At 38.1% G+C, this 24971-nt stretch overlaps 6 protein-coding genes across 9 annotated transcripts in view; 3 read left to right on the forward strand and 3 right to left on the reverse strand.

Moving 5' to 3' along the window:
- The first annotated feature begins 41 nt into the window (after window positions 1-41).
- Window positions 42-9978, forward strand: LOC111333954 (mitochondrial disaggregase). 2 transcript variants are annotated; one of them, XR_015991728.1, is made up of 17 exons: window positions 42-303; window positions 799-856; window positions 1383-1469; window positions 1901-2004; window positions 2262-2390; window positions 2819-2916; window positions 3109-3223; window positions 3338-3415; window positions 3679-3734; window positions 3828-3872; window positions 4691-4798; window positions 4878-4931; window positions 5120-5267; window positions 5657-5727; window positions 5966-6089; window positions 6187-6291; window positions 8945-9085. XR_015991728.1 is itself a non-coding variant. In XM_022939615.2 (17 exons), exons 1-17 carry the CDS (start codon window positions 78-80, stop codon window positions 9167-9169), a joined length of 1827 nt encoding a protein of 608 aa, XP_022795350.2. In that variant the 5' UTR covers window positions 45-77; the 3' UTR covers window positions 9170-9978. The 2 variants fall into 2 exon arrangements, 1 of the variants encoding a protein (XP_022795350.2); XM_022939615.2 differs by having other exon boundaries at window positions 45-303; window positions 5966-6085; window positions 8945-9978.
- On the reverse strand, window positions 9928-14479 carry LOC111333956 (uncharacterized). 2 transcript variants are annotated; one of them, XM_022939617.2, is made up of 2 exons: window positions 13827-14479; window positions 9928-11738 (listed from the first exon to the last, which is right to left on the reverse strand). In XM_022939617.2, exons 1-2 carry the CDS (start codon window positions 13953-13955, stop codon window positions 10380-10382), a joined length of 1488 nt encoding a protein of 495 aa, XP_022795352.1. In that variant the 5' UTR covers window positions 13956-14479; the 3' UTR covers window positions 9928-10379. The 2 variants fall into 2 exon arrangements, with proteins under 2 accessions (XP_022795352.1, XP_088589370.1); XM_088733244.1 differs by lacking the exon at window positions 13827-14479 and adding an exon at window positions 11969-13766.
- A 148-nt stretch (window positions 14480-14627) lies between these two features.
- LOC111333958 (uncharacterized) lies at window positions 14628-16799 on the reverse strand. The gene is made up of 5 exons (XM_022939621.2): window positions 16721-16799; window positions 16614-16653; window positions 16449-16500; window positions 15928-15992; window positions 14628-15519 (listed from the first exon to the last, which is right to left on the reverse strand). The coding sequence occupies exons 1-5, from the start codon at window positions 16778-16780 to the stop codon at window positions 15377-15379; spliced, it is 360 nt and encodes a 119-aa protein (XP_022795356.1). The 5' UTR covers window positions 16781-16799; the 3' UTR covers window positions 14628-15376.
- On the forward strand, window positions 16749-19992 carry LOC111333957 (small ribosomal subunit protein uS3). The gene is made up of 6 exons (XM_022939619.2): window positions 16749-16892; window positions 17374-17598; window positions 18309-18403; window positions 18750-18937; window positions 19312-19505; window positions 19902-19992. The coding sequence occupies exons 1-5, from the start codon at window positions 16779-16781 to the stop codon at window positions 19494-19496; spliced, it is 807 nt and encodes a 268-aa protein (XP_022795354.2). The 5' UTR covers window positions 16749-16778; the 3' UTR covers window positions 19497-19505; window positions 19902-19992.
- LOC111333959 (uncharacterized) lies at window positions 19980-23558 on the reverse strand. Of its 2 annotated transcripts, none has more exons than XM_088733248.1 (9): window positions 23458-23558; window positions 23207-23331; window positions 22762-22888; window positions 21814-21887; window positions 21562-21610; window positions 21031-21126; window positions 20867-20914; window positions 20702-20773; window positions 19980-20381 (listed from the first exon to the last, which is right to left on the reverse strand). In XM_088733248.1, the coding sequence occupies exons 1-9, from the start codon at window positions 23470-23472 to the stop codon at window positions 20373-20375; spliced, it is 615 nt and encodes a 204-aa protein (XP_088589374.1). In that variant the 5' UTR covers window positions 23473-23558; the 3' UTR covers window positions 19980-20372. The 2 variants fall into 2 exon arrangements, with proteins under 2 accessions (XP_088589374.1, XP_088589373.1); XM_088733247.1 differs by having other exon boundaries at window positions 21031-21129.
- An 18-nt stretch (window positions 23559-23576) lies between these two features.
- LOC111333977 (NF-X1-type zinc finger protein NFXL1) overlaps window positions 23577-24971 on the forward strand; it is a 35038-nt gene continuing 33643 nt past the window's right edge. Inside the window, exon 1 of the mRNA XM_088733236.1 lies at window positions 23577-24046. Within this exon, the coding sequence (XP_088589362.1) occupies window positions 23713-24046 (334 nt within the window). The 5' untranslated portion in view covers window positions 23577-23712. The remainder of the gene's footprint in view (window positions 24047-24971) is intronic.

Raw genomic sequence — 24971 nt, forward strand, 5'->3', positions numbered from 1 at the left:
GGACGTGGAAGAGTGGGACTAGTCAGCCTCACTCTCTCGCGATCTCAGATGTATTACGTCAGACGTCAGACAACAACATGGCGGCAACAATTCGTCTCCTTGGCGCAAAATTGTCGCGTTCATCTGTGTTATATTTTCTCAAAAGCCATCCCTTCACGACAACGATTTTAAGGTTTAGCTCAGGTAGTTTCTCGAGATGGCGAAGGCTTTATCTTCCTCCCAGAAAGAGCTTGCAATGGCGACTCATAGCGGGATCAACAGCTGGTGTGCTCTGTGGAGGAATTGCTTTCTGTATGAGCTCAGGTACGTTTGAGATCAACGCGATTATGATCTGACTGATTCAGGCCAAATGCTATAATTATTAATCCTAATATTTTTACGAAACGAACCATGCTATTATGATATGTGTGCCAAGACGAAAGATTTTCAGTGATGTTATGATATTCATAACATCATGCCCCGATCACTGAAGATCTTTGTTTAATTAACCCTTTCACTCCCAAGATATTCTTAGTAATTCTCCTTACTGCCTGCCATGCAATTCTGTTGATGTAAGTTCTGAGAATTTGATCAACTATTGATTTAATGTATTTTTTTGTGTAACTGGTTTAGTATTCAACATTGATTTATTTGTTTATTTATCTATAGGTGGATTGATTTAAATTCGTAATTGATTATTTGTTTTTAGTTCTTTGTGTACATGTGTTGTATTAGCACCTTCTAGTCAGGAATTCTTTGTCTAAAAGTCAAAAGATGCATAGAATTTTCCTTAAAAAATGAATGAATATGCTTCTCCAGGTGTTGCTGAGAGAATGAGCAGATTAGCAAAACGTAATGAGACCAATGAACTCCAAAGGTAGGTCAGGCGTCAGTGATATTTATGGCAGTAGGTTGTTTGGTTATGATGTTCTATAATTAACAAATGGTAAACACCACAGCGTACACAATTGAGTTATGGATGCACGTGGGAGGTTGCTAAGCACGAAAGAAGCGTAAGAGTCGCATGAGGCGATAGCCGAGAGCAACTCTAGCTTCTTGAAAGAAGCGTAAGAGTCGCATGAGGCGATAGCCGAGAGCAACTCTAGCTTCTTGAGTGCTTAGCAAACCTCCCAAGTGTATCCATAACTCAATAGTGTACACTGTGGTGTTTACCATTTGTTTTATAACATAACATTGATACATTGTAGCTAAAGAGTTCACTTTTATTTAACAAATCTTACGCGACCAGAAAAAACAAGCGCTTGCGGAAAAATAGTCTTTGCATTTGCTCACGTCAGCAGCGTACACCCATGGGCAAATGGGGGACGCTAAATTGACCAATCAGAGTGCACACTTTACTTTGGTTATGTTATAAATTAACTGAGATATTATCCCACCATCAGGCTGATTGATCAAGGTCATGATGTCAACCAAAAGCATCAGCTGGGATGGACTCCACTTCATACTGCAGCTTTTAATGGCAGTGAGAGGTAATTGTTAGGAATATGAATTTGTTTGTTTTCTTGCTATTGTCTCCCTCCCAACCTAACTATCTTCTATTTAACAATTATTCCACGAGCGCGCATTGGATATGAGATGATAGATAGCCAACGTGGTGTGTAGTGCCGAGTTGGCTATGATCATCTCATATCAACAATTGCGAGTGGAATAATTGTTTTATTAAAAAAAACGCCCCCAAGATATTAGACAAATCTTCTCGACTTTATTTTGTGAGAAGAGACTGGATGTTACGATGTACAGATATTAGATTAGGGTATATTGGCTGATATACCATAATGGCTAAGCCAATAAAAAGTCTTGAATTGCATTATCCAATGATCCAGTTTTTAATAATCTCCTTTATCCTTTGCTATTCCTTTTTTATAATGATAAATTCTGCTGTATCACCCTGCATTTAAAGGTCTGTGGCACTCCTACTAAAGGCAGGAGCTGATGTCAATGCAAAAGATGAATTCAGCACAGCTTTCCGAACTGCTCAAAAGAAGCACATGAGATCCTTTGATGGTAATAGTGTACAAGTTACTCCTAAGAGTTATTTGAAGGTTTCCTTAAGATTTTTCTAGTACCTATATCTACAAATGTTCCTGGGTTGAGAGAGACATTTAAGATAAGAGCCTTACCAAAGAACACTACTACACAGTGACACTGTTATCTCTTACATACAAAGCTCTTCATCTGGAGCTCAGCAGGATAGCGACTGGCCTTTCCTTTCTTTGACAATGCTTTGTAAATAATTTTTTCTAATTATATTAATGTTTTAGTGATATTCATGCGAGATGATGACTTCAGTGACAAACTCCATCGCGGTGCTAACTTCAGTGGCTTTACCCCACTCCACTATGCAGCTCTTGGCGATAGCCTTGAATGTGTCCAACTCCTTGTTAATGCTGGTAACTTTTTTGAGTTGTTTAATTTGTAAAAAATTATTCCTATTCTTACACAGGACCAATCTATTAAGCCTTGGAACCCTAAGAGTACCGACCGTGTTATTTCTCCCTTCATTTGTGACCCCTGAATCACATAGTAAGGTCAAATGAATAAAGGAATGGATCAGTAACTAAATAAGCTCTTGTTTGTTTAAATATTCTCGTTGTCAGCACTTTAAGAAAAGTGTAGAGAACTGTATGGAGAATATGCACACTGATGTTTAGGTGGAAAGGTTAAGTTTTTCACTCTGACTAAGGATGTTGTATGATTTACGTGAACACATTCTTCCTGCCGCTTTATAGAAAGAGTGTTTCTCAAAAGATGTTTAAATTTCATTTTTATGATAATAGTTTAATTTGCTTGTCTGCTTGTTGTTTTGTTTTGCCAATAGGAGCTGATCCAACTCTTAAGGATAACTCAGGCTACCAAGCAGTGGAATATGCAGGGAATGTAAAGATTAAAGAGTTCTTGATGAAAAACATGGATATGGTAATAGATGTTAATGTCTTTTTGAAGCTATCCTTCAAATTTTTTTATTATGCTAGCATAGTATAGGCCAAATACTGCAATTTTTTCAAAACTGTATCTTTGTCAATATTGAGAGACAGCAAAATTTCATGTAAATAAAACAGTAGATGTTGCCGCTTTGTTTTGTAATGAAAATGTCATAACTTGTTTCAGTATGTGAAACAGAAAAAGAGGAGAGAGATTGAGGAAAGGCGGCGATATCCATTGGAGATGCGATTAAAAGAGAATATTGTAGGACAAGAAGGAGCCATCCTCACAGTTGCTGCAAGTATGAATTTTTATGTGACAAACCCAGTTTGGGATGACTACAGGTCATCAATTCGGGAATACTATTATCTCAGACAGTGAGATTCTGTTGAGTCTGTTTTCCATTTGTTTGCAGCTATCCGTAGGAGAGAAAATGGTTGGTACGATGAAGAACATCCCCTTGTCTTCCTTTTTCTTGGATCTTCAGGGATTGGTAAATTCTCTTTTAAAGAACACAGATTCTGTTTGCACATTTGAGCTTACTCACATGAAATGTGTGCAATCTGATATAACTACTGTACAGTATTGAATTAACAATGACTGTCACTTTACACAGACTTTCTAGTAACAGATTTCTGGAGTTCTATGCTGGAAAAAAATTACAAGTGTAATTTGAATCTGCTTTCAAGTTTCTAAATCATAGACAGAGAATTCTATTTATGATTCATTATTCTTGCTGAACCTTCCTTATTGTAGGAAAAACAGAGCTTGCCAAACAATTGGCTAGGTATCTTCACAAAGACAACAAGAAGGTAGTCCAGAGTTTTGTTTCAAAAGTGTATTTTGCTTTCAAACAGTTGAAGTCTACCAAAGTTTATTGCTGGTTGTCTTTCTTTCTCCCCCAGGGTTTTATAAGACTGGACATGTCTGAATACCAAGAAAAGCACGAGGTAAAATTTGATTCACAGTAAATCCTCCAATAAGCCACCCTCTCTAATAAGCCACCTCCTATGAATAAGCACCCCCTCTATTAAGCCCCCACCCCTCCCCCCTAAAAAAAAATCAAACTAACAGTCCATGTCAGTAAGTCTGATAAATTTATTCAAGTACTGTAATTTTAGTTTGTCATTTAAAATTGATTATGGTGATTGATTGATGTTATCATGTTGGCATCAAGAGAATACGGTATACGGAAATTACAGAGCGATGCTAAAATATAGCATGCTTAAACAAGGTCCATTGAGGGGGTTACATCATAAAATTGAGTTCTTTACTTTTCGCTGCTTGACTTCCAGATTCATGTGCCAAGGTTTTTCCAAACAAGCCAACCCCCCCCACAAAGCACCTGGAATAAATTAGCCCCCCCCCCCCAGGGGTCTTATTAGAGGATTTACCCATGAAAGGAGGTTTAACCCATCATCAGTATGCATATTCTCCATACTGTTCTCTACACATTTCCTAAGGTGTTGACAAGGAGAATTTGTTTAACGACCAAGAACTTCTTCAGTTGGTGATCATTTCCTTTATTGTCATGGCCTTGATGTTAGATTCAGGGGGGATGCTGTTAGGAGAAATGATTGCAGTCTCTCCGCTTGGGATTAAAGGATTAAGACTTTCATATTTGTCACTCACATTTTCCCGCGCTTCATTACCATTGACTCGTGTGATATTTCCCTTTGTTCTGATTGGCTGTTGTACTTGCCTTGGTCTTGGTTTTACTCTCAAACGAGAATCGCTCAAACTGAAACGTAAACATTTTTCTTGCAAGGTTGCGAAGATGATCGGCGCACCACCTGGTTATATTGGACACGATCAAGGTGGTCAATTGACGAAGAAACTTAAGGAGTATCCAAATGCCGTGGTGTTGTTTGACGAGGTAAGAAAGAAACAAGTGATCCTCAAATTTCTAGAGGTTTCTTTCCTGTGGCTAATATTGCTTGATATACATCTTTTAGGTTGATAAGGCCCACCCAGACGTTTTAACAGTCATGCTCCAATTGTTTGACGAGGTAGCGTTTATACTTAAATTGAGTGAGATGAATGGTTTTGTTTTTTTTTAATGTTACTCCACTTTATTTAAAATCACCAAAAATATTTACAATGAATATTTACAGTGAATGGTTTTATGTTTTAATTTTTTTATTATTATTTTCCTTCTTTTTAACTTTTGATCGAAAAACCTCTGTTTTTGATTCAGGGTCGTTTGACGGACGGACAAGGGAAGACAATTGTATGCAAAGACGCCATTTTTGTGATGACTTCAAATCTTGCTAGTGAAGAAATAGCAAATCATGCATTGGAGCTGAGAAGAGAAGCAAAACTAGCTGCAGAACAAAGAGAAGAGGGTGAGTGAGTTTTGTTTGGGGGCTTGAATTTCGTTAATGTTGGACGGCGAAATGCGGGATAAGTTTGGACAGAAATGCAGCATTTCATAACACAAACTCGTATCTCAGTAAGTGAGTCAATTGAACATTCGTCCTTCCTTACCTTGGAAATATCTAGTGACGCACATATTGATACATTTGCAAGTCGCTGTGAAATAATAGCCAGTCTGGCTGGACCACCAAGGGGAGGGAGGGGAGGGAGGGGAGGGAGGAGGAGAAGACAGTTTATCTGAACACGCGAAAACAAAGTTGGCCAGGGGAAGTGTGCGCCAAAACAAAAGTTTGCTCTTTTTTCTAATGTGCACGCTTTCTAGTTTGCATGGACAAGAATTCACTGTTTTTCTTTTCAGGTGATGAAATATGCGAAAAAGTTACTATATCAAGAAAGTTTAAAGAGAGAGTAGTCCAGCCCATTCTGAAGGTAAACATTCCCTGGGCGATAAATTGCAACAAACTTGGTAAACATTTCCCTTGCAATGAATTGCAAGAAACTTGGGTTTATAAAATGAAAAAATCAAAAATAAAATGAGTGATGCCTATTATTGTTATATCATACTATTAATATTAATATTATATTATGTCTTCTTTTTTTGTCAAAGCTGAAGGGTAGTTATCATAACACGTTCTTAAGAGCTTTTTGTTTCTCCTCGTGCCGACAGCTTCATTTCAGACGAGATGAGTTCCTGGGTCGCATCAATGAGATGGTTTATTTCCTACCATTTTCACGCCCAGAGCTGTTAAGCCTAGTGACGAAGGAGCTGGACTTCTGGTCAAAGATGGTTGGTATGATGCTCTCCTGTAACCAATTGTAAATAAACTCAAGCAGTTGTGAAAGAAGTGATCAAAGTCTACGTGGAATTTCTTTTTTGGTTAAAAACAGGCGTTGAATCGACATGATATCCACATGACTTGGGATAAAGAAGTCTTGGATGTACTGGCTGATGGTTACGACGTACACTACGGAGCGAGATCCATAAAACACGAAGTAAGATCAATTCTGTGTTTTCGACTTTATCTTGTGGAGTAATTTTTTTCCTTCCCCCCTCTCATCTAAAGAACTCAAAGTTTCTCTCGTCTCTTCGCTGAAGAGCTTCAATTGACCACTTTCATAAATGGCTGCCGAATTAATATTCTTTTGTTTAAATTGAAATTAGCCTTTCTGGCCTCGCTTGAGATAATGTATTCTCTTGAATTTTGTACCGGAGAACGAGGCCAGAAAGGCTAATTTCAATTTAAACAAAAGAATATTAATCTGGCAGCCATTTATGAAAGTGGTCAATACAATTCAACGCCTAACAGAATGAGAAATTGAAAATAGCATGAACGGAAGGGATTGGAAATGATGGGAGATGACAAAACGCGAAGCCCTACTTCATCATGGAGTACCCTATGGAGTACTTAAATGGAGTACCCCTAAAAATCATGTATTCGTCAGATAAAATACTTTATAAACATGGTAAATCGTATAGATGTACACATCTTAATACATTTTGGGCTTGCCAGCTCTCAGATTGTCACAGTTCGATACAGTCCAGTTTTTTGGGGGGCAGGGGGCTCACAGTCTTACTGGTTTCTCCATTTTGGTTTTACCGCTGTGTAATGCGTCCTTTGACCGGAAGACAAAAAAACTCCATATGATGAACAAAACCCACTGTTTCGAGTTTTGCACGAGGTAAAATATTTCAGGTTACTGCATTTTCCAAATCAACCGCCCCAGTCAGATGTTTACTGACCCATCAGTGTTCTTTTTTGTAACGTTGTAGTTGTTTCTTTATATATCTCTATTTTATTACGCTATAAATAGATGGATGAAGAAAAGGTCAGTTTAAACACATGAATTACTTTTTTTCAAGTCCTAGCTTTTATCCTCATTGCTTCACAAAATTAAGAAACACACGAGGCCTTGTTTAACTTGTGTTGATAGATTAAACGCCACACCTCTTACAGAGTACATAAACAGGTATTTTGAAAGACGTAAAACTCGCAGCCGATTGAAGTACGTTTGAAGTTAGAAGTTTTATTTATATATTCATAAATACATACCAGTTAAAAAACTGAATTGCGTATCTACTCACATAATACAGATAGTAAAATAAAACTAATTTAGATATTAACTACTTAGTTATTAAAAAGCGTTCAATCGGCTAAAAAAAGGGAAAGCTAAAATGAGTACGCTTTAAGGCATGAGGAAATAATAAAACTATTTTTAAAACGACTGGTTTTGAAGCGTTGTACATTAAAAGGTCGCGCACGCCTTAACAAGTTGGTAGTTTCATGTGCTGCTGGTATTAACTTTTGAAGACGGTGATTGTTGTCATTTACAATTTTGTCGAAAAGTGACTCACATATTTCGTCGTGATGGATGGCTAATTCTTTAAATTTCATAATATCCAGGGCCTCATGATATCTATGACCAGGACAGATAATGGACATTGCTTTCTTCTGTACGTGTTCTAATTCTCGCATTAAATATTTAGGCAAACTATAGTGAAAAACCGGTACTGCATAGTCCATGATTGATCTAATACAACTAGAATAAAAGAGCCCTAGATCAGTACGAGCAACCTTGGCTCTCTTAAGTTGAATCAAGAAATATAATCTCTTAGAGGCTTTTTTAACAATTTCATTAATATGGGTATTCCAGGTCAAATTACTGGAGATATTAAGACCCAAAAGGTTTACATTTTCTAACACTTCTAAAGGATCGCCATTTGTGAGAATGGGCTCAAATTCTTGCTGGAACCTTGAAAAGGATATTCGCATCTCTTTACACTTTTCACTGTTTAATTGGACTAAACAATTTTCATTGTTTAATACGTCCGTACTTTTGGCCTCTTGAAGATCATAAGATGAAGATGGTAATCGGTCTATTAAAGAAAACGTTCACATATTACATTTAATTAAGCCTTCCGTTTGAAGTGGCCAGCAGTTTAATGTCATTAAATTCAAGATGGCGGTAAATTCGTGGACTGTATCGAACTGTGACAATCATACAGCTGGCAAGATCAAAATACATTAAGGTGTGTACAACTAAACGATTTGCCATCTTTATAAAGTATTTTATCTGACCAATACATGAATTTTAGGGGTACTCCATTCAGGTACTCCATAGGGTACTCCATTGGGTACTCCATTCAGGTACTCCATAGGGTACTCCATTCAGGTACTCCATAGGGTACTCCATAATGTACTCCATTCAGGTACTCCATAGGGTACTCCATAGGGTACTCCATTCAGGTACTCCATAAGGTACTCCATAGGGTACACCGTTCAGGTACTCCATAGGGTACTCCATAGGGTACTCCATTCAGGTACTCCATAGGGGAATGCATAGGGTACTCCGTTCAGGTACTCCATAGGGTACTCCATGGAGTAGGGCTCCGCGTTTTATCATCTCCCGGAAATGGTCGGTATTGAAAGGAGAATGCCAAATAGAAGAAATGCTTATAGCACAGCGCGAAATGACACGAAAATATGTGGCTGTTGGCAGGTGCAGGAAGAGTCTTTCTTTGGTAATGTTTTTGTGGTGGGAGGACCCTCGCCTATATATTTTCCATTTGAAAAGGATGCCAAAACAAACGAGAACTGAAGCAGGTATTTAAATTATTCTCACGGGAAAATTACTGAATTTGATGCAGGTTGAAAGAAGAGTTGTCAATCAACTTGCTGCTGCGCATGAGCGAGAGTTGATAAGCCCCGGATGCACCCTACACTTAACAGTGGACTACCCCAACAATAAAAGTGGACGGAACTCACAAGAAGTAACTCCTACCATCAAACTGCAGCTCGTGAAGGAAGGAAAAAAGAACGTCGACATTGATGTTGGAAATTATTTCGTTCCTGAAGATAAACTATTCTTTTGAAGGAGACAAAGAGAGGGGAGACAAACCGGAACCGGAAATGAATTTGAATGGGTAGTCAGCAGGGAGAATTAAAGACCGGTACCTTGTTAAGATCTTCTTACCATTCCATTCTTTGGTCATGAATCAGTCGCTGTTCAAATGCGTACAGAATAAGTTGTGCGCATACACCAAAAACGAGATTATCTTAGAATGTTTATGGAGAACACGTTAACTGAATGTTTGGGCAGAGCCTCGTGATGGTAGTTGTGGAATCAAAGGAAGACATGTGTAGACACTGTTCTGGTTAAGCCCTCTTTAAATGTAAATGTGCGTAAAGAAATACAACAGGGCCAGGATTGGACCGAACTCGACGGGCGCCGAAAAAAACAGCAACTGTGCAATGAAAAACATCTTAGAACCGGATTGCTTCCGAGTGCATCCAAAATTTCAAATAATGGAGAATATAAAGAAAAAACTATTTAGTAAGTAGTTTCAGTCATCATTAGGTATAGTGAGTTCCATTGATCCACGTCCCTCTCTCTCCCCCTTCCCTCCCCTCCCCACCAAAAAAAGTCGTTGCCAATTGTCGTTGCCCTTGTAGGGGTTCCTTTTCAGGGTCATTTGAAGCTTTTTTCAATATTACATCCAACACTATTCCTGAGACCTACTGAACTCATTTCAACTTTGCAAATACAAGGTAAATATAACCAGTGAAATATATTTGTGCTGGAAACATTCCAAACTGAGGACATAATCCGAATCCACGATTAACCATCACATCAGTATCTTGTGTCTATTTATTTCTTATTAAATCATTTCTTGATACGATACATTCTTCTTCGCGTTCCTACTGTATGAAAAAAATCTTCTAAAATGAATTAACTCGTTATATTACTTTAAAAACTCAGAAACCGTGAAAGAAAACCAAGAATAAAGCCGAAGTAAAACTTAAGCCTCACAATACCAGTTGTTTTTAACCTGCGCCCGGGAAAATAATTGGTTTTGTAACCAACGCAAAGTGAATGACTTCAATTGCTTTAAGTGAACTGGAACATTTAATCCAAGAGTTTTTAAATAAAATCTGCTAGAAGACGTCCTAAATTTCGAGCATAATGAGCGTGTTTGACAAGCTATGCCTAGCGTTATAGAAGGATACCTCTTAAAATTGTCCTATAAAAGGAAATTCTCACACATAAAGCACGGCGACTCATTACATTAGCAAAATTCTTCACTAAACAATTCCTTGTTCAAGCATGGATTGAGCGACCTTAATGAAGCCGCCGATATTTGCTCCCTTTACGTAATCGATGTAGCTGCCATCTTTGGACGTGCCATACTGGACACAAGTGTTGTGTATACTTTCCATGATGTCATGCAGGCGCTCGTCCACGCCTTCTCGTGTCCAGGCGCTGCGCAGACTGTTCTGAGACATCTCAAGCCCAGATACTGCCACGCCTCCAGCATTGGATGCTTTACCTGGCCCGAAGAGGATTTTATTTCTGCGAAATTCGTCAATCGCTTCAGGATCGGATGGCATGTTAGCGCCTTCTGCAACAGCATAACAGCCATTGTTGATCAGTATTTCCGCGTCCTCTTTGCTAATTTCGTTCTGGGTCGCACAAGGTAAAGCCACGTCGCACTTCACGAACCACGGTCGTTTTCCTTCGAAGAATTCGGCGTCAGGGTACTTTTCCACGTACTCGCTTATTCTGCCACGTTTGACATTTTTGAGCCATTTCACATATTCGATCTTCTCTTGGTTTAAACCACTGTGGTCGTACACCGTGCCTTGTGAGTCGGACAAGGTAACCACCTTACCACCTAACTGCACCACTTTTTCTGACGCAAACTGCGCCACGTTGCCTGATCCCGAAACCGTAACAATTTTTCCCCTAAAGGTCTCGCCCCGTGTGTTGAGCATCTCTGCGGTGAAGTATACAAGACCGTAGCCGGTAGCTTCAGGTCGGAGCAGACTTCCACCGAAGCTGAAAGACTTCCCCGTTAAAACCCCAGTGAACTCGTTACGTATTTTTTTGTACTGGCCAAACAGGTAACCGATTTCTCTTGCTCCCACGCCAATGTCCCCAGCTGGGACATCCGTATTCGGGCCGATGTGCCTCTGGAGCTCCGACATGAAAGACTGGCAGAAATTCATAACCTCGTTGTCGGTTTTACCCTTGGGATCAAAATCAGATCCCCCTTTTCCACCTCCCAGGGGTAACGTTGTAAGGCTATTCTTAAACACTTGCTCAAAGCCAAGAAACTTAAGAATTCCTAAGTTGACGCTGGGATGAAAGCGCAGGCCACCTTTGTAGGGGCCAATGGCTGAATTGAATTCTACACGAAAGCCCCTGTTGACGTGGACCTCTCCACAGTCATCTCTCCATGGGACCCTAAAGATAACGACCCTTTCTGGCTCCACAATGCGCTCTAATATGTTACTATCAAGATAAACAGGGTGTAGCTGAAGGTAGTCCCACAGAGAACCTATCACTTCATTTACAGCTTGATGAAATTCGTGCTCCCCGGGATTTTTCTTGACGACATGGTTCATAAAATCATCAACACCCTTGAACCTCATGTTTCCATCCTACAGACAGAAAAAGATATGATTTTGTTTTGACAAAAGACTTGGTTGCGGAAGACTAAACTATGCTAGGTATCAAAGTCCATAGCTGCAGACTTGGTTGCGGAAGACTAAATTATGCTAGGTATCAAAGTCTATAGCTCCAGGGATATCAAGACTATCGCACAGCACTGCAGAATTGCGTGAGATAAAAGTGCTTCGAATTAGCTATCATGAAAATGTTTCATATCTACCGTTGTACAAGGGTTTCCGAGGTCTGCAGTAAGTTGTCTGAAGGTTGAATGCAGGAGGTCTCGATGAATTCTTGAAAAAACTCTTAAAACAAATATTCTCCTTATAGGATAAGACATTCAAAGCATTTTCTTGCCAGCCAAAGCGTACTGTGGGAGTGATTATGAGTGACGTCATAAAATAGATATTCTTTAGCGCGCAACGACCCGAGCAGAAGAGGAGGTTGGTAATGATTGATTAAGATGCAAAAGTCTATCCAGTCAACTGTCTTGCTGACAGACACTCTCGCAAGTGGACAGCTCTGCTCACTTTTCAATCTCTCGCTTTCCCTCCTAGTCAAACTCTGTATTTACAGATTCCCGTAGGTGGACACTCTCTCGTAGGTGGACGTGCACAAAAAGTGCAAATTGTTCGTCGGTCACGCAACCAAGACAGTCACGCAAACCTTGTAGGCACGCAGGGGCACAGCGCTGATAAATGGGATTAATGCTTATATCAAATAATAGCTATAAATCATTTCTCCTGTGATTGGTCATCCCAAAATAAGGCTCCTTCCTGGATCGGAATAGATTCACTTTCGTTTTTGCAGAGTTCGTACCAGGAAAAGGGATAAAAATTACTGTGTGCCTATCTGAAATAAAAATCAGTCACTGTTTTGTCCACTTTTCGTCGTCCATAGTCTAATTTGAAGTACTCAGTTCGCTACTAATAGTATACGAGAATGGTTTTACATTTGTGTACGAACTCTCGGTTTTGGAGTCGTTTTTCCAGCTCGAAAATCACAGGATCCTTGGCTTTTTGTCACAAATATGTGATAGAATTTTCACTCGTCAAAACAAATCTGAAATCGATAGAACCCTCTCTAGCCCTCAGGACAATTCACCGTTGTGGGTATATGCATACACAGAGCTGTTTTGGCCAACAGATGGCCTGAAATTAAACCTGTTCATATTTTCAGTTGACTCCCTTTTCAAATCATCTATAAACTTTCACTTCCCTGGATTCGAATGAAACGTAATCCTGCTGCCGAGAAGGAAGACTCGAAGCATTCAAAATAATTCAAATGTCACACGAAACTTCTCTAGCTCCGTGGACAGGAAATGTTTTGCTCTCAATTCGCGAACAGCAAGTGATCACAAGTTATTTTTCCTTGTCAATTGACTTGGAGAGGGATAAGAGAAAGCCAGCTGCATTAAAAGAAATTAATAAAGGCAAGGCACATCAACTGGAGCGTTCAAATCTCTCTGCTGATATGTTTGTTTTTCGGCCTTTTAATTATGGTTTCCTTTCAGGTTCACCTTAGGTTTCTCGTATTTTACGCCTGAACAATATCTCTTACGATTTCCTTGCACTTTGAAGCAAATTAAAACAAAGGAACCACTTATTTGCAGCTGCAAAAACGCTCTAGAATCATATTGCGAAAATCAATAGGTCAAGACCAGTCCAAAGCGGCTGTCAGTATGTTCAACATGAACTCGATTATCATTGTCTCATCTTTCGCATAAATTTTCACAAATAAATACGACGTTACAAAGTTTATGACCACAGAGGTTCGTCCAGACAAGCTAAGCGATGGCTTAATTTTTTGGGCTCCTACCTAGCGATGTCGACAGTTTTGCTGATTCCGAGCACATCGTTCTAAGAAGTCTGCAAAGCCGTTTGACTGGTTCCGAAACCTTTTACCAACACATTTGCGCTTTAGGACTTCGCATTCGTTCTCCTCCGTTTTGAAAACACAATCTCTCTTCTCTAGCTTAAAAAAATAGTGCCTCAATTTAAGTAGAAATATTCCGCTGAAGTTCATTTCGAGCTTCTCAAACAGCTTTCATGCGCGCAAACTACGACGTAAACAGTACCCACCGACATCTCGCCATTTTCCATCATGGCCGTGCGATAAACTCCAGACGCACATCGAACAGCCACGCGCCCAAGCAGCAGAGATGAGCCTCTCTGGATACAAAATCGTCTAGCAACAGATCGAAGAAACATGCCTGGAAGGCTTTGCTCCGTAAATGCTTTGTTACCGACACAGCTTTGGTTGTGCAGGATACTTCACTTCCCGGCTTACCCTTGACGTTTTATCGAATTCTGATAATTATGGGGGAGTGTTATGGGCGTGGGCTGGTACAAGAATATGATTGGCTAAACAAGAACTGTATGGGGTGCAGGTCTGCACGAATGATTACAAAACAAACACGGAACTGCAAACACTGGTAAATAACTAGGTTGAATAATGTCCAATACAAAAGGGCAGTCACTTTTCTGCCACGGTTAAATGGTACATTCAAAGGTAAGCAGAGACAGGAGGTAACATTGGATGGCAACAACACTGCTTTTTCTGACAAAATTAATATAGTGATATGGCTCATAATATTGAACCCAAATAAAAAACACTTACACTAGCAAATAAAGTGTTGTACTTGTTTTCAGTTAAAAAAGCATTAAACCAAGGCACCATATTTTTGGGGGACTTCAACACATTTTGTTCATTCCCAAAAGCATATGACTAGTGGTTTTTGTTTGGACTGTATCATTAAAAAACTTTGCAACAAACTATCATAAAACAACAAATCTTTGAAACATAGAATCCAGACTAAACTTCCCTTGCTAGAGATAGTTTTTAGTCAATTGGTGCACTTGAAATAACCAAAACTTCCTGAGTATAAAAATTAAAAACATATGACTTCTTTTATTGCACAATTTGGAAGATACAAGAAGTTCATTTTGCCTGAAATGAAAAGCACCTACGCCAATTACTTAAATACTGACTCACCAATCATCAAGATTTAAAGATTTAAAAGGATTTAAGGCATTTACATAAAAAGTTTGAACATTACGGGATAACCAGTACAGTACAGTATGCAACAGAAATTTACCAGCACAAGGCTCCATGCAAGGTTACACTTTGTCTTCCTGACAGGCAATTCAATATTACAGCTGTCATCAACAGCTGAAATGACACGATGTGTTAGAGAAAAAGCAAAAATAAAGCTATGAATGTTATGTAAAAGCTCAAAGTGACAGTAAACCATAAAAAAATTTCCCTGTTCAGGAAAGAACATCTGAAGCTTGTGAAGTTTGATCTCTTGATGTTATTCAATTCCAGTCCTGGTTCCATGTTACTTCCATTAAACTAGTAAAATTACATGTTATTACATGTAAATTAGCAACATATGTTTTGTTTCAAATCACCAGACTTAAACTGTATAAATATGCAATGAAAATGTAGAAACTCCTTTCTCATACTTCTGTCAAAGGCTAAAAACAGCATTTGATAAAATAAAAGAAAAAGAAAGCTGTGGCCCTCAGGATAATCAAAGGAATTGTGCAGGGTCTTTCTTATGAAACTGAACTTTAAAACCGTGCTTGACAAAGCTTCCCATCAAGTTTCATTGTCATTTTATCTTGTGTTAATAACCAGGACTAATCCTTCTGTGTTTCCCCTTCTTTATCGGACTTGTCATTTCGTCATCATCATCAGCTACGTCAGCATCACCTCCAGCACCTTCAATAAGACTATTAGCCATCATCTCTGGTATCCTGGCAAAATCAGCTGGTGATCAAATAGAAGTACAATGTTGTTATCTAATGATTTGGTAATTTCATGGTTTATATTCTGAAGACCAACAGTAGCAGCAATACTCCCAATAATAAAAAACTGGAGCAACAGTCGTAGCTATCACAGTGGCAGTGCCAAGAGTAGCAGAGTTCTCCCTCGTTTTAGGTATGACAGATAAAAGAAATTTTCAAACCCATAGAGCAATCTGTTTTCTTGTAAATTTTCAAGAATTACAAGCAATTTACCCCCTGAAAAGGAGAATACTCTACTAGTGATAGTACTAATGGTAAAATTCATTCAAGTAACATAAATTGTACCACATAGGAAGAATAGCTTATAAAAAAAAACAAAAATCAGATATTGGAAGCAAAACCGGTTTTATTTAACAACACTGTCACTTACATGCTACTGTTGTCACATACAGACTTCTTGCAAAGCGTCTGCCAAACTTGCTTTCTGTGGCTAAGCTACAAGAGAAAATAATAAGAAACTGACTCAAGAAAGTTGTTTATACTTGTTCTCAATCAAAGGGCACTAATACCACTCATGGAGAGGGTTAGGTACAAGTTGTAAAATACTACCTACTGGAGGGAATTCACTTGATGTAACACCAAACTCTGCAAACTACTTCAGAAGGAAAAGTAGAGGTCCTTGTGGGGAGAATTACTAATCAAATCATAGAAGTCAAAGAATTAATTCCTGTAGTGTGTGTAAAATTAAAAGGCTGATAGTTTCTAAAATTAAAAAGGCAGAGTGAAGGAATTGGCATGTTTTTAAAAAAGAACTGGGTATGTACTCAATTGGTGGTTCCTCAACCAAAACAAATTACCACTGAAAATGGTCTTTGGTGAGAACTATTGTGGTTCCGATCCATTCAAAAGGTAACCTTTAGAGACAACAAGAATATCTTATTATTTACTTACCACTGACCAACCGTGGACGGTCTTCCTAACAATCCAATCTGAACGTTAAGCCCTGTTAAGGTGGAGAAATTAACGATCAAGGTAAATTTTCATACCGGGGTAACAGTAAAGGTTCCAAACATACACAGTATATATAAGTATACACGTGCTTATGTAACGTCGTACCTTCTTTACAGCCTCCTTGCTGAAGTCTTGAGGCATGGCGCTGCAGGAAGAAAGCTTTAGTAAAGAAGAACTGAGCTACAAACTCGCTGGCATAAACTTTCACTTACCACTAGGCGTGCTGAAGAAGAAAGCTTGGAAATCGAACGAATACACCGGCTCGTCAACATGGCGGAATCTATTTCTGCGCGTGCGTTGGCGACTCAAAGCTCTCAAGGGTACATGGGAACTTTCTCTTTCGCGGCAGTCATCATGGCGGCTCAAGTTAGCAAGAAAAAGAAGGTCGGAAAACCCACAAAATCTCTCTTGTTAAGTCATGACTTCGAATTTTTACATTTCTGTAGGGAAATATAACTGTTTAAATCGCTATATGACCCCTTAGTTTGATATGATGTTCGAATTACGGCCAAGATTGAACTGGATTTTATTTTTGTCGCCGTAACTTAATCGCGAGTGACTGTGTATTGATAGCAAGCAATTTTCGGAGATAGAGGCCAGGGTAATCGAGCTTCTCTGAAAGTAGAGTTTGCCCGTGCAAGTGAAGCACACAGTTGTATTTCAGATTATAAATCCAAATTTTCAAATAATTCTTTGATTGAGGTCAGCTATGGAAGCCAATTCAGCTAAATTATTTGTATATTCTCCTCAGCTGTGATCCGTCATTCAAGGGTTGGATTTTTTTTTTACTCAGAAACGAAACAGTGGATAAATAAATTTTTTCAATTGTACTCAAGTTGTTTTTTAATTGTCTAATTTGATATAGTTCGTTGCTGACGGCGTCTTCAAAGCCGAGTTAAACGAGTTTCTAACTCGTGAATTAGCAGAGGATGGATACAGTGGTGTAGAAGTTCGTGTTACTCCCATCCGAACCGAGATCATTATTTTGGCCACTAGAACTCAGAATGTCCTGGGAGAGAAGGGACGACGAATCCGTGAACTTACATCAGTGGTTCAGAAAAGATTTGGATTCCCTGAGGGAACTGTAGAGGTACTTGTAGAAATCTTGTATCAAACTCTAAGGTTAAACAGAGTCATTAAGGAAAGCCTGGTGGAATGAAGTATTTGAATTTGGGAGTGATTGTTACTAGTATTAAAACAGTGGACAGTCTTGAAGGCATGCTTGGAGCTTGGATTGGCTATTCAAACTCCTTCTATCCTTTACTATGGATTTTCTCTTGATAATATTATACTCATTGAGGAATGAATGGGTTAAAATAATTTTTTTTGCTTTGTTATGTCACAGTTGTTGTATTTATTAAAACAGATGCTCACTTTAGCACTGGTGACTAACATTGGATATTTAGCTCGCTGTTGTGTGGCTCAGTAAATATACACCACTTACTGCCTCCAATTTGGTTAAGTTGCTAATTAAAGATGAAGATGACTCTAACTTCGCTAAGAAAGAAACTTTTATTTGCACAGTCATGGTGGTGATTTGCAAACCAATGGTAGAAACAATATATACTAATTTATTCTGGACAAGGCCATCTGGTAAGGTCCAAGAACAGAACTTATAAGTTGGGGTTCTAAATGTGATTTCTTTTGGTAATCAAGGGTTAGTCTTGTTCCATTTTGGTTACAGAAGGATTTTATTTTCCTTTTGTCTGGTGTGAAAAAAACTTGTTTGATTTTTGCACTGTAACAGAACATCAAGATTTGTTAACTGAAAATGTAATGATTTAAAATACTCCCTTCCAGTTGTATGCTGAAAAGGTGGCCACAAGAGGTCTGTGTGCAATTGCCCAGTGCGAGTCCCTTAGGTATAAGCTGATTGGTGGACTGGCAGTGCGTAGGTAAGAAGTTGTGTCACTTTATGCTAAATAAAATGACACATCACAACTACTTGAATTCTCTTCATTTTTCATAGTATAAAGCAGTTACAAACTCAAGTGCATAAACATGCAAAATGGCATTTTAGTAACTTACCACAGAGGAGATTATCTAAGACTTGAAACAGTTTTAACTTGACTGTGTTTGACATCAGGAATCATATGCCTGCTGAAGTTAGTTAGGAAAACATAAATAGTATTTTGCAATCAATTTATTTTTGCATGGTAACAGTTGATTCATTTAACTTGCTTTTTTTAAAGTACATCTCTGTTATCATTCAAATAAAGATTCTTGTGACATTATGAACAGGGCTTGTTATGGTGTGCTTCGATTCATCATGGAGAGTGGAGCTAAAGGCTGCGAGGTTGTGGTGTCAGGGAAGCTCCGTGGCCAGCGTGCAAAGTCCATGAAATTTGTTGATGGCTTGATGATCCACAGTGGAGACCCCACCAATCACTATGTTGACATGGCTATCAGACATGTCTACCTCAGGCAGGGTATGTCTCTTGTTCATATTTTACCCATGTAAGCTTGCAGTAAACCAAATAAACAAAGAAATACTTACAGTAAGGGAGACAGTGGGATTTTTTTCACGATTGAGAACAACTAAGGCACTGTTCTCTTCGCGACAGTTTGTAAAGAAACATTTCTAAGTGGAGAGTTCTAACACTTAATGAATCTTAAGTTGACAGTGTATTAAATTATTACTTTCGACCAAAAATCTGAAGGGTGTGAGTGTGTTGACAACAAAGAAAATCAGCTGTAACCATCTGAAAACAAGTTTCTATAGGAATTCATTAACATAACACTTTTCTATCTTGACATCTCTAAGACTCTTACTGTTTTTCACAAAGATATGTTTTACCATCAGGTGTGCTTGGAATCAAAGTAAAGATCATGTTGCCATGGGACCCCACTGGAAAAACTGGCCCAAAAAAACCTCTCCCTGATCACGTCAGCATAGTGGAGCCCAAAGAGGAAGTTGTTCCAGCCACGCCCATCTCTGAACACAAAGGAGGCAAACCTGAACAGCCAGCTTCAGCCCCTGGGTTGTAGAGTTACCAGGTACATGTATGGTGTTTGCTATTGTTTTGTTAAATAAATATTGATGTTTCATTGTGATGCTCTATGTAGTGAATGGGACCAAAGCTAAATTAGTTTTTAAAATTGTGACACAGTGGGCAGAAGTTGGGTTTTTTCCCCTTTCTTGGGAGATTTAAGCATGGCATTTTCTGGAGAAATGCACTCAAGGATATCTTCACCATCCTCAAAGAGAATGTTTGTTTCTGGGAATAGAGAACCTTACATCACTCCTTTTTGGGAAAGGGATAAAATGTCCTTTTGCTTGGACTATCAAGAAATAAACATGAACCTTATGCCTTTTTTTTTTTTGTTACTTGTCTACTCTCAAGCTTTTAGCCCTGGAACCAACACTCAGTTATTATCGTTATTATTTTTCAGGTTTAAGAGCTTCAACCAGCCATTTGCCATCTTGCTGTGTAAAAAATAATTCTAACTATCAAAAATAAACAATTAAGAAACAGGGCAAAAATGTTGTGGTTTATTCTGTTCTAACAAAAGTTTTGACAATTTCAGCAGCAAGTGTTAATCTAAATATTCTACAATTTCATTCATAGATGTAATCAAACATCACCACAAAAAGTTTTTTTAAGACTTTCTCTAACCTAGCAAGTGCACTGCTGAAAATCCTATCAAACAAATTAAGATAAAAGTCCCCCTGTGAAATAATTTCTTACAACATTCAATATTTACTGAGATAAGTTTTGAATTCTGTATCGCCAAGTGTCATCAAACATCTCTGAGGCTTTATCAACCTTTTACAGAGATGTTGTCATATACTTTGGTCAAAACGTTGTGGCCTTCAATAAAATATTTGGATCACTGAAACTTGGATCCAAAGGGAAATTATCCTCATCCTCCCTGAAAAAGTGTAAGATATAGATGAGTGGAAGAAAAAAATATTGTCATTTGCACATATTTTAACATGAACTAATCCCTTGTTAAACTATTTGTGGGTATCAAGTTAGATTGCAGAACTTATAACCTTGAGTAACTTTTCAAGATGTGCAATCTAGTACAACCCTACTCTAACAGATAATTTGACCTTTTTTTTTGTTCTTACCAAGCTCAGCTTTTGCAGCTTCCAAATACTACCTGCTAAGTATAGTGACTAATACCTGAATAGCAAACTGTTGTTGGCTGCATTTTAAAGACATCGACCTTGAATACCTGATACATACCTTGTTTAGATCCACACCAATGTCCCCAAATTTTGTAATCTTTCCACCAAATTTCTCTGATTTTCTTGCTCTCTTTAAGTAGAGACAAAAAATTAAGACCTGCAATGCTTATACAACATGCAGATGTTAAAAAAAAAAGGTTAAACTTCTTCAGTCTGAACTCACCGACTCCCACATTTCTCTGTCTTTTAAATCCTTTCTGTCAGCCTGGATCTGTATACAGGTAAAACATGAGCAAAGTTTTAAACACGTACCCTATGTGAAACCCCAGTTCTATGCTCAACGATAAGAGAAATTTCCTCCTCAATATAAATAAGAACTTTTTCTACCTTTGCTTTGATTCTTGCTTTTTCCTGGTCCTCAAATTTTTTCTTTTCTAAAACTTTCCTTCTTTCCTCTTGTAATTGTCTCTCTCTCTCTGTAAGCTGCTTTTGTTGAATAAAAATAAATACCACAAGCTTTGAGGGTTGGCATAACATTTATGACTAAGAACAAAATAATATGGCTGCACTCAAACTGCAAAGCTACCTTCGCTACATGCATGCTCCTCTAGAAGCTTAGCTATGAAAGCCATGGCATTCAAAAACTATTTCCATGATCTCATCCAATGACAAAAATTTTATCATTAAATTGATGAAAATGTCAAGTAAAAGGGAAACTTGCTTCTTGTCTGACAGAACCATAGTGCAGGCCATTGAAATTAAAGAGTAGAATTTTGCTTTGTAGCCTGAGAATTCTGCAAAATCTGATCTCCAGCAAAGAACGCATTAATTTCTGTCAATTTGGTAACCATATACATCGAGCATTGTTGAAAAAGAACACCGTACTGTAATACTCTGAAAAAGAGGTTCATAACTCACAGGTTCAGATTTAGAGGTTACTCCTGAACTGGATCTTGAAGGAATAGTGCTGAATGAGAAAAATTAAATTAAAACACAACCTGTACAGTTTGCGAGGAGGAAAGCTTACTAATGTTAAAACGAGGGGCTTGATAATTTTAAATGCTCAAAGAGAAGGGGTACAATCTTGTGACAGAAAATTCTAATTTAAATTATGGCTAGAGAGTAAGTGTTTGTATATGTAACAACAAACTAACACACAAAGAAGCTTACTGCAATTTCTTCATTAATATTTGTTTAACAAGTTGAATATCCTCGTCTGATGGAAGCACAACGTAGTCATCATCCTTAATACAAATTCAGACAGTTCTGGTTACTAACAGAAGAATAAAGAACTTTATTTTGTATGGCACTCCACTTAGCTAAAAGCTACTTTACAGGAAGCCCACAAATAAACATATAAAATTGCAAAACAAAAGAAAGATAAAATTTAGCTAACACTCTAAAAATTTTGAAATCTTAAAATATCTGAAAAGTGAAAGTGAAAGTGAATGATTCGATACCTTAATAGCAGCATATCTAAGTAATCTAATTATTTATGTATCAGTACATGTGTAATTTTAAAAAGCTACGTAACTGCAATAATAACAATTTCAAAATACTACATAACGAATACTTCTTAAAACTTCCCTTGTGCCGGCTACGGTGCGAAAGGAATCTGGTAGCGCATTCCATGTCTTTGCAGCGAAGTACCATAAAGACCTAAGACCATGCTTGGTACTTCTTACTTTGGGCAATGAGAGCATGTTTGTGTCCCTTAAGTTATATTTTGTGTCCTTTACTTTAAGTAGGTTTACAAAGGGGGTCAGTGCCTGCTCCTAGAGGCAACTGTTTATTGTGATTAACATGTCCTGGATACAAAATTTCAAATCCGAGCCTCAATTCAGTTTTTTGAAATTTGACTCTGTGATATTGAATAGGCCATTTTACAGTTGTGTACTTAGTTGCCAAGCCTTTGATTCAGAGTGAGGCTAAAGATGACCTTGTTGCGATAGAGACCTGTATCTAGTTAGCATGATAACAAAGTGATTTACATTTGAAAGGCAGCAAGGTTTGTATCATAACTAACAAGGTCATCTCTAGCCTCACTCCCAGTTCAAAGGCTTGGCAACCAAGCACACAACTGTAAAATGGACTATTACCATATAAACTACACAGTACCTCCTGCCATCCCCAACTGAAAAGAAACTCCTGAGCTTCTGATAGCTGCCAAACTTTTGAAGAAAATGATTTGTTTTGTTTTTTGACCTTTCGGTATTTTTCGTCGGTTGGAGATTTAACTATGTTACTGGGGTTGAAAAAAAAAAAGACACAATCAAAGATGCGAAGATAATCATGTAATATCATATCAGATGATCGGTAAAACTAAATAAATCAATTAGCAAATGAAAATAACACTCAAATCCTTGAAAAATAAAGTTACTTATGGCACAACCTCCCAATACGATCCAAACAGCCCCATTCCAGAGCACTTCTCCTTATTTTTTGCTTGCCTAATATAAAATTGAAAGCATCTACTCATAGCGTAGCTTTCCCCACCAGCTATCAAACAACCTGGTTGAAGACCAGCATCAAATCTAATACAGAAAAATCATTATAGCTTTACTTTGCGAGTGTTAATAGTGTTTCTATCGCTTGTCGTGCAGTTTCACGATCATGTTTCTTACAAAGCGACTCCAGTGATGATATCAAGGCTTGTTCTCTTTCTCCTTCTCCAAGCTTACTTCCGCCCTGTACAAGAATATTAGATTAGAACAGCATTCGACTGTGTTGATATCAAAGGTAAAACAGTTCAGACCAAATTTGTAACAAGCTTAAGACTAGCGTAACGAAATCAAATTCAAAACCAAAACGTACCGAGTTAGAAGCCATGTTTACTTTACTTTCTGGTGAGTCAACCTTTGTCAAAACGTCCACTCAGCATTACATGATACTTATATTCGTTGGAGTAGAACCCGCTGACTAAAGCAGGCTCGTAACCAGGGAAGTTTTTCTCGTGTGCGCTCTCGTGAGTAATAAGACTGTAACAGTTGTTAATTTATAAATAATGTTTCGCTCTTTTTCATTGATTTGAGGAGAATGTCACGTTGAAAGCTTGATATAGAAACAGAAATGGACAAAAGGCCATTATTTCTGGGAAGGGGCCGGGGACGTGGCCGTGGGAACGAACAAAACAGTACAAAGCCGACTGGACGAAATGTTAGTGCTCTTTCATCCTCTTCAAAATGGGGAAGTTCAAGAAGCGGAGTGGCCAAAAATACAGAATCTCCCAAAACTACTGAGGTATCCAGAGAAAGACAAGAAAAGGCGAATAAAATAAAGGAATCTGCGAAAAAATATTTGGAGAAATTGGACGACGAGTTTGAAGAGTCATCCGAAGATGAAGAAATCAACGACGGTGAAATATTGAACAAAACACTCCAAGACTACAGGAATACTTCACAAGGTATGATAAATAATGAGAAAAATACTTAAAAACTACCCAGTTATGATAAAATTGAACTTTGTTGAGAAGGAAACTTTTTTTACAGCGCTGAAATTTTGTTCATAGTTAATTTAACTCTTCCCATCAATCCCCTACCCCTTTCCCCTCATCCCCTTTGTCCTCCTCGGCCTTTAGAAATTGCAATGGAAACAATGAAGGGATTGATTGTATGGGTTAGACTGGCTTGGTAAAGACAACCAATAGGCTTATTTTGGCTTATTGTGTCATCTTCCTCGTGGGCTAACTTCTACTGGCTCAGATGGCTCTGTGAATGGTATCAACAGGCTCATCATCGGATTCTATACGTACATACTTTATTCGTCCCAAATGGGCTTCTCAGAATAAAGAAATAATTAAAACCATTTACTAATAAATGGATGAGCTTATTAACTAGTATATAGATAGCATAATCAAATTATAGTCAATTAAATAGATAAATTGAATAACAAAAACAAAAGCAATTAAGTCTCTAAAAAGTGTGAGGTAAGGCTTCTCTTCAGGAAATGTTTGAAGTCCTTTAGTGTTGGTTTCAATTTAAGAGTAGGGTCTAATGAGTTCCAGAGTTTGACAGTCCTGAAGTAGAAAGTTCTTTGTCTTGTGGTGGTTTTAAACAAAGGAATATTTAGCATCTTGGAGTTCCTTGTTTTACACTAAGTGATGGTAGCTTTTTCGATATATTTAGAAAATAGAGTCTGGTACACACCCAGCTGTCTTACAGGTAACCACTTTAACTCTTTAAGGATGGAGGAAACGCAGTCATATTTCCTTGAATTGCTGATGATATAGGCTGCAAAATTCTGTACTGCTTGGATCCTACTCAGGTTGTGCTCTGAGGTGTTAATTGCTTCAAACATTACAATAATATAGCTTGCTGAAGACTAAGGCA

The sequence above is a fragment of the Stylophora pistillata genome, chromosome 9 (genome assembly GCF_964205215.1).
Source record: "Stylophora pistillata chromosome 9, jaStyPist1.2, whole genome shotgun sequence".
NCBI lineage: Eukaryota > Metazoa > Cnidaria > Anthozoa > Scleractinia > Pocilloporidae > Stylophora > Stylophora pistillata.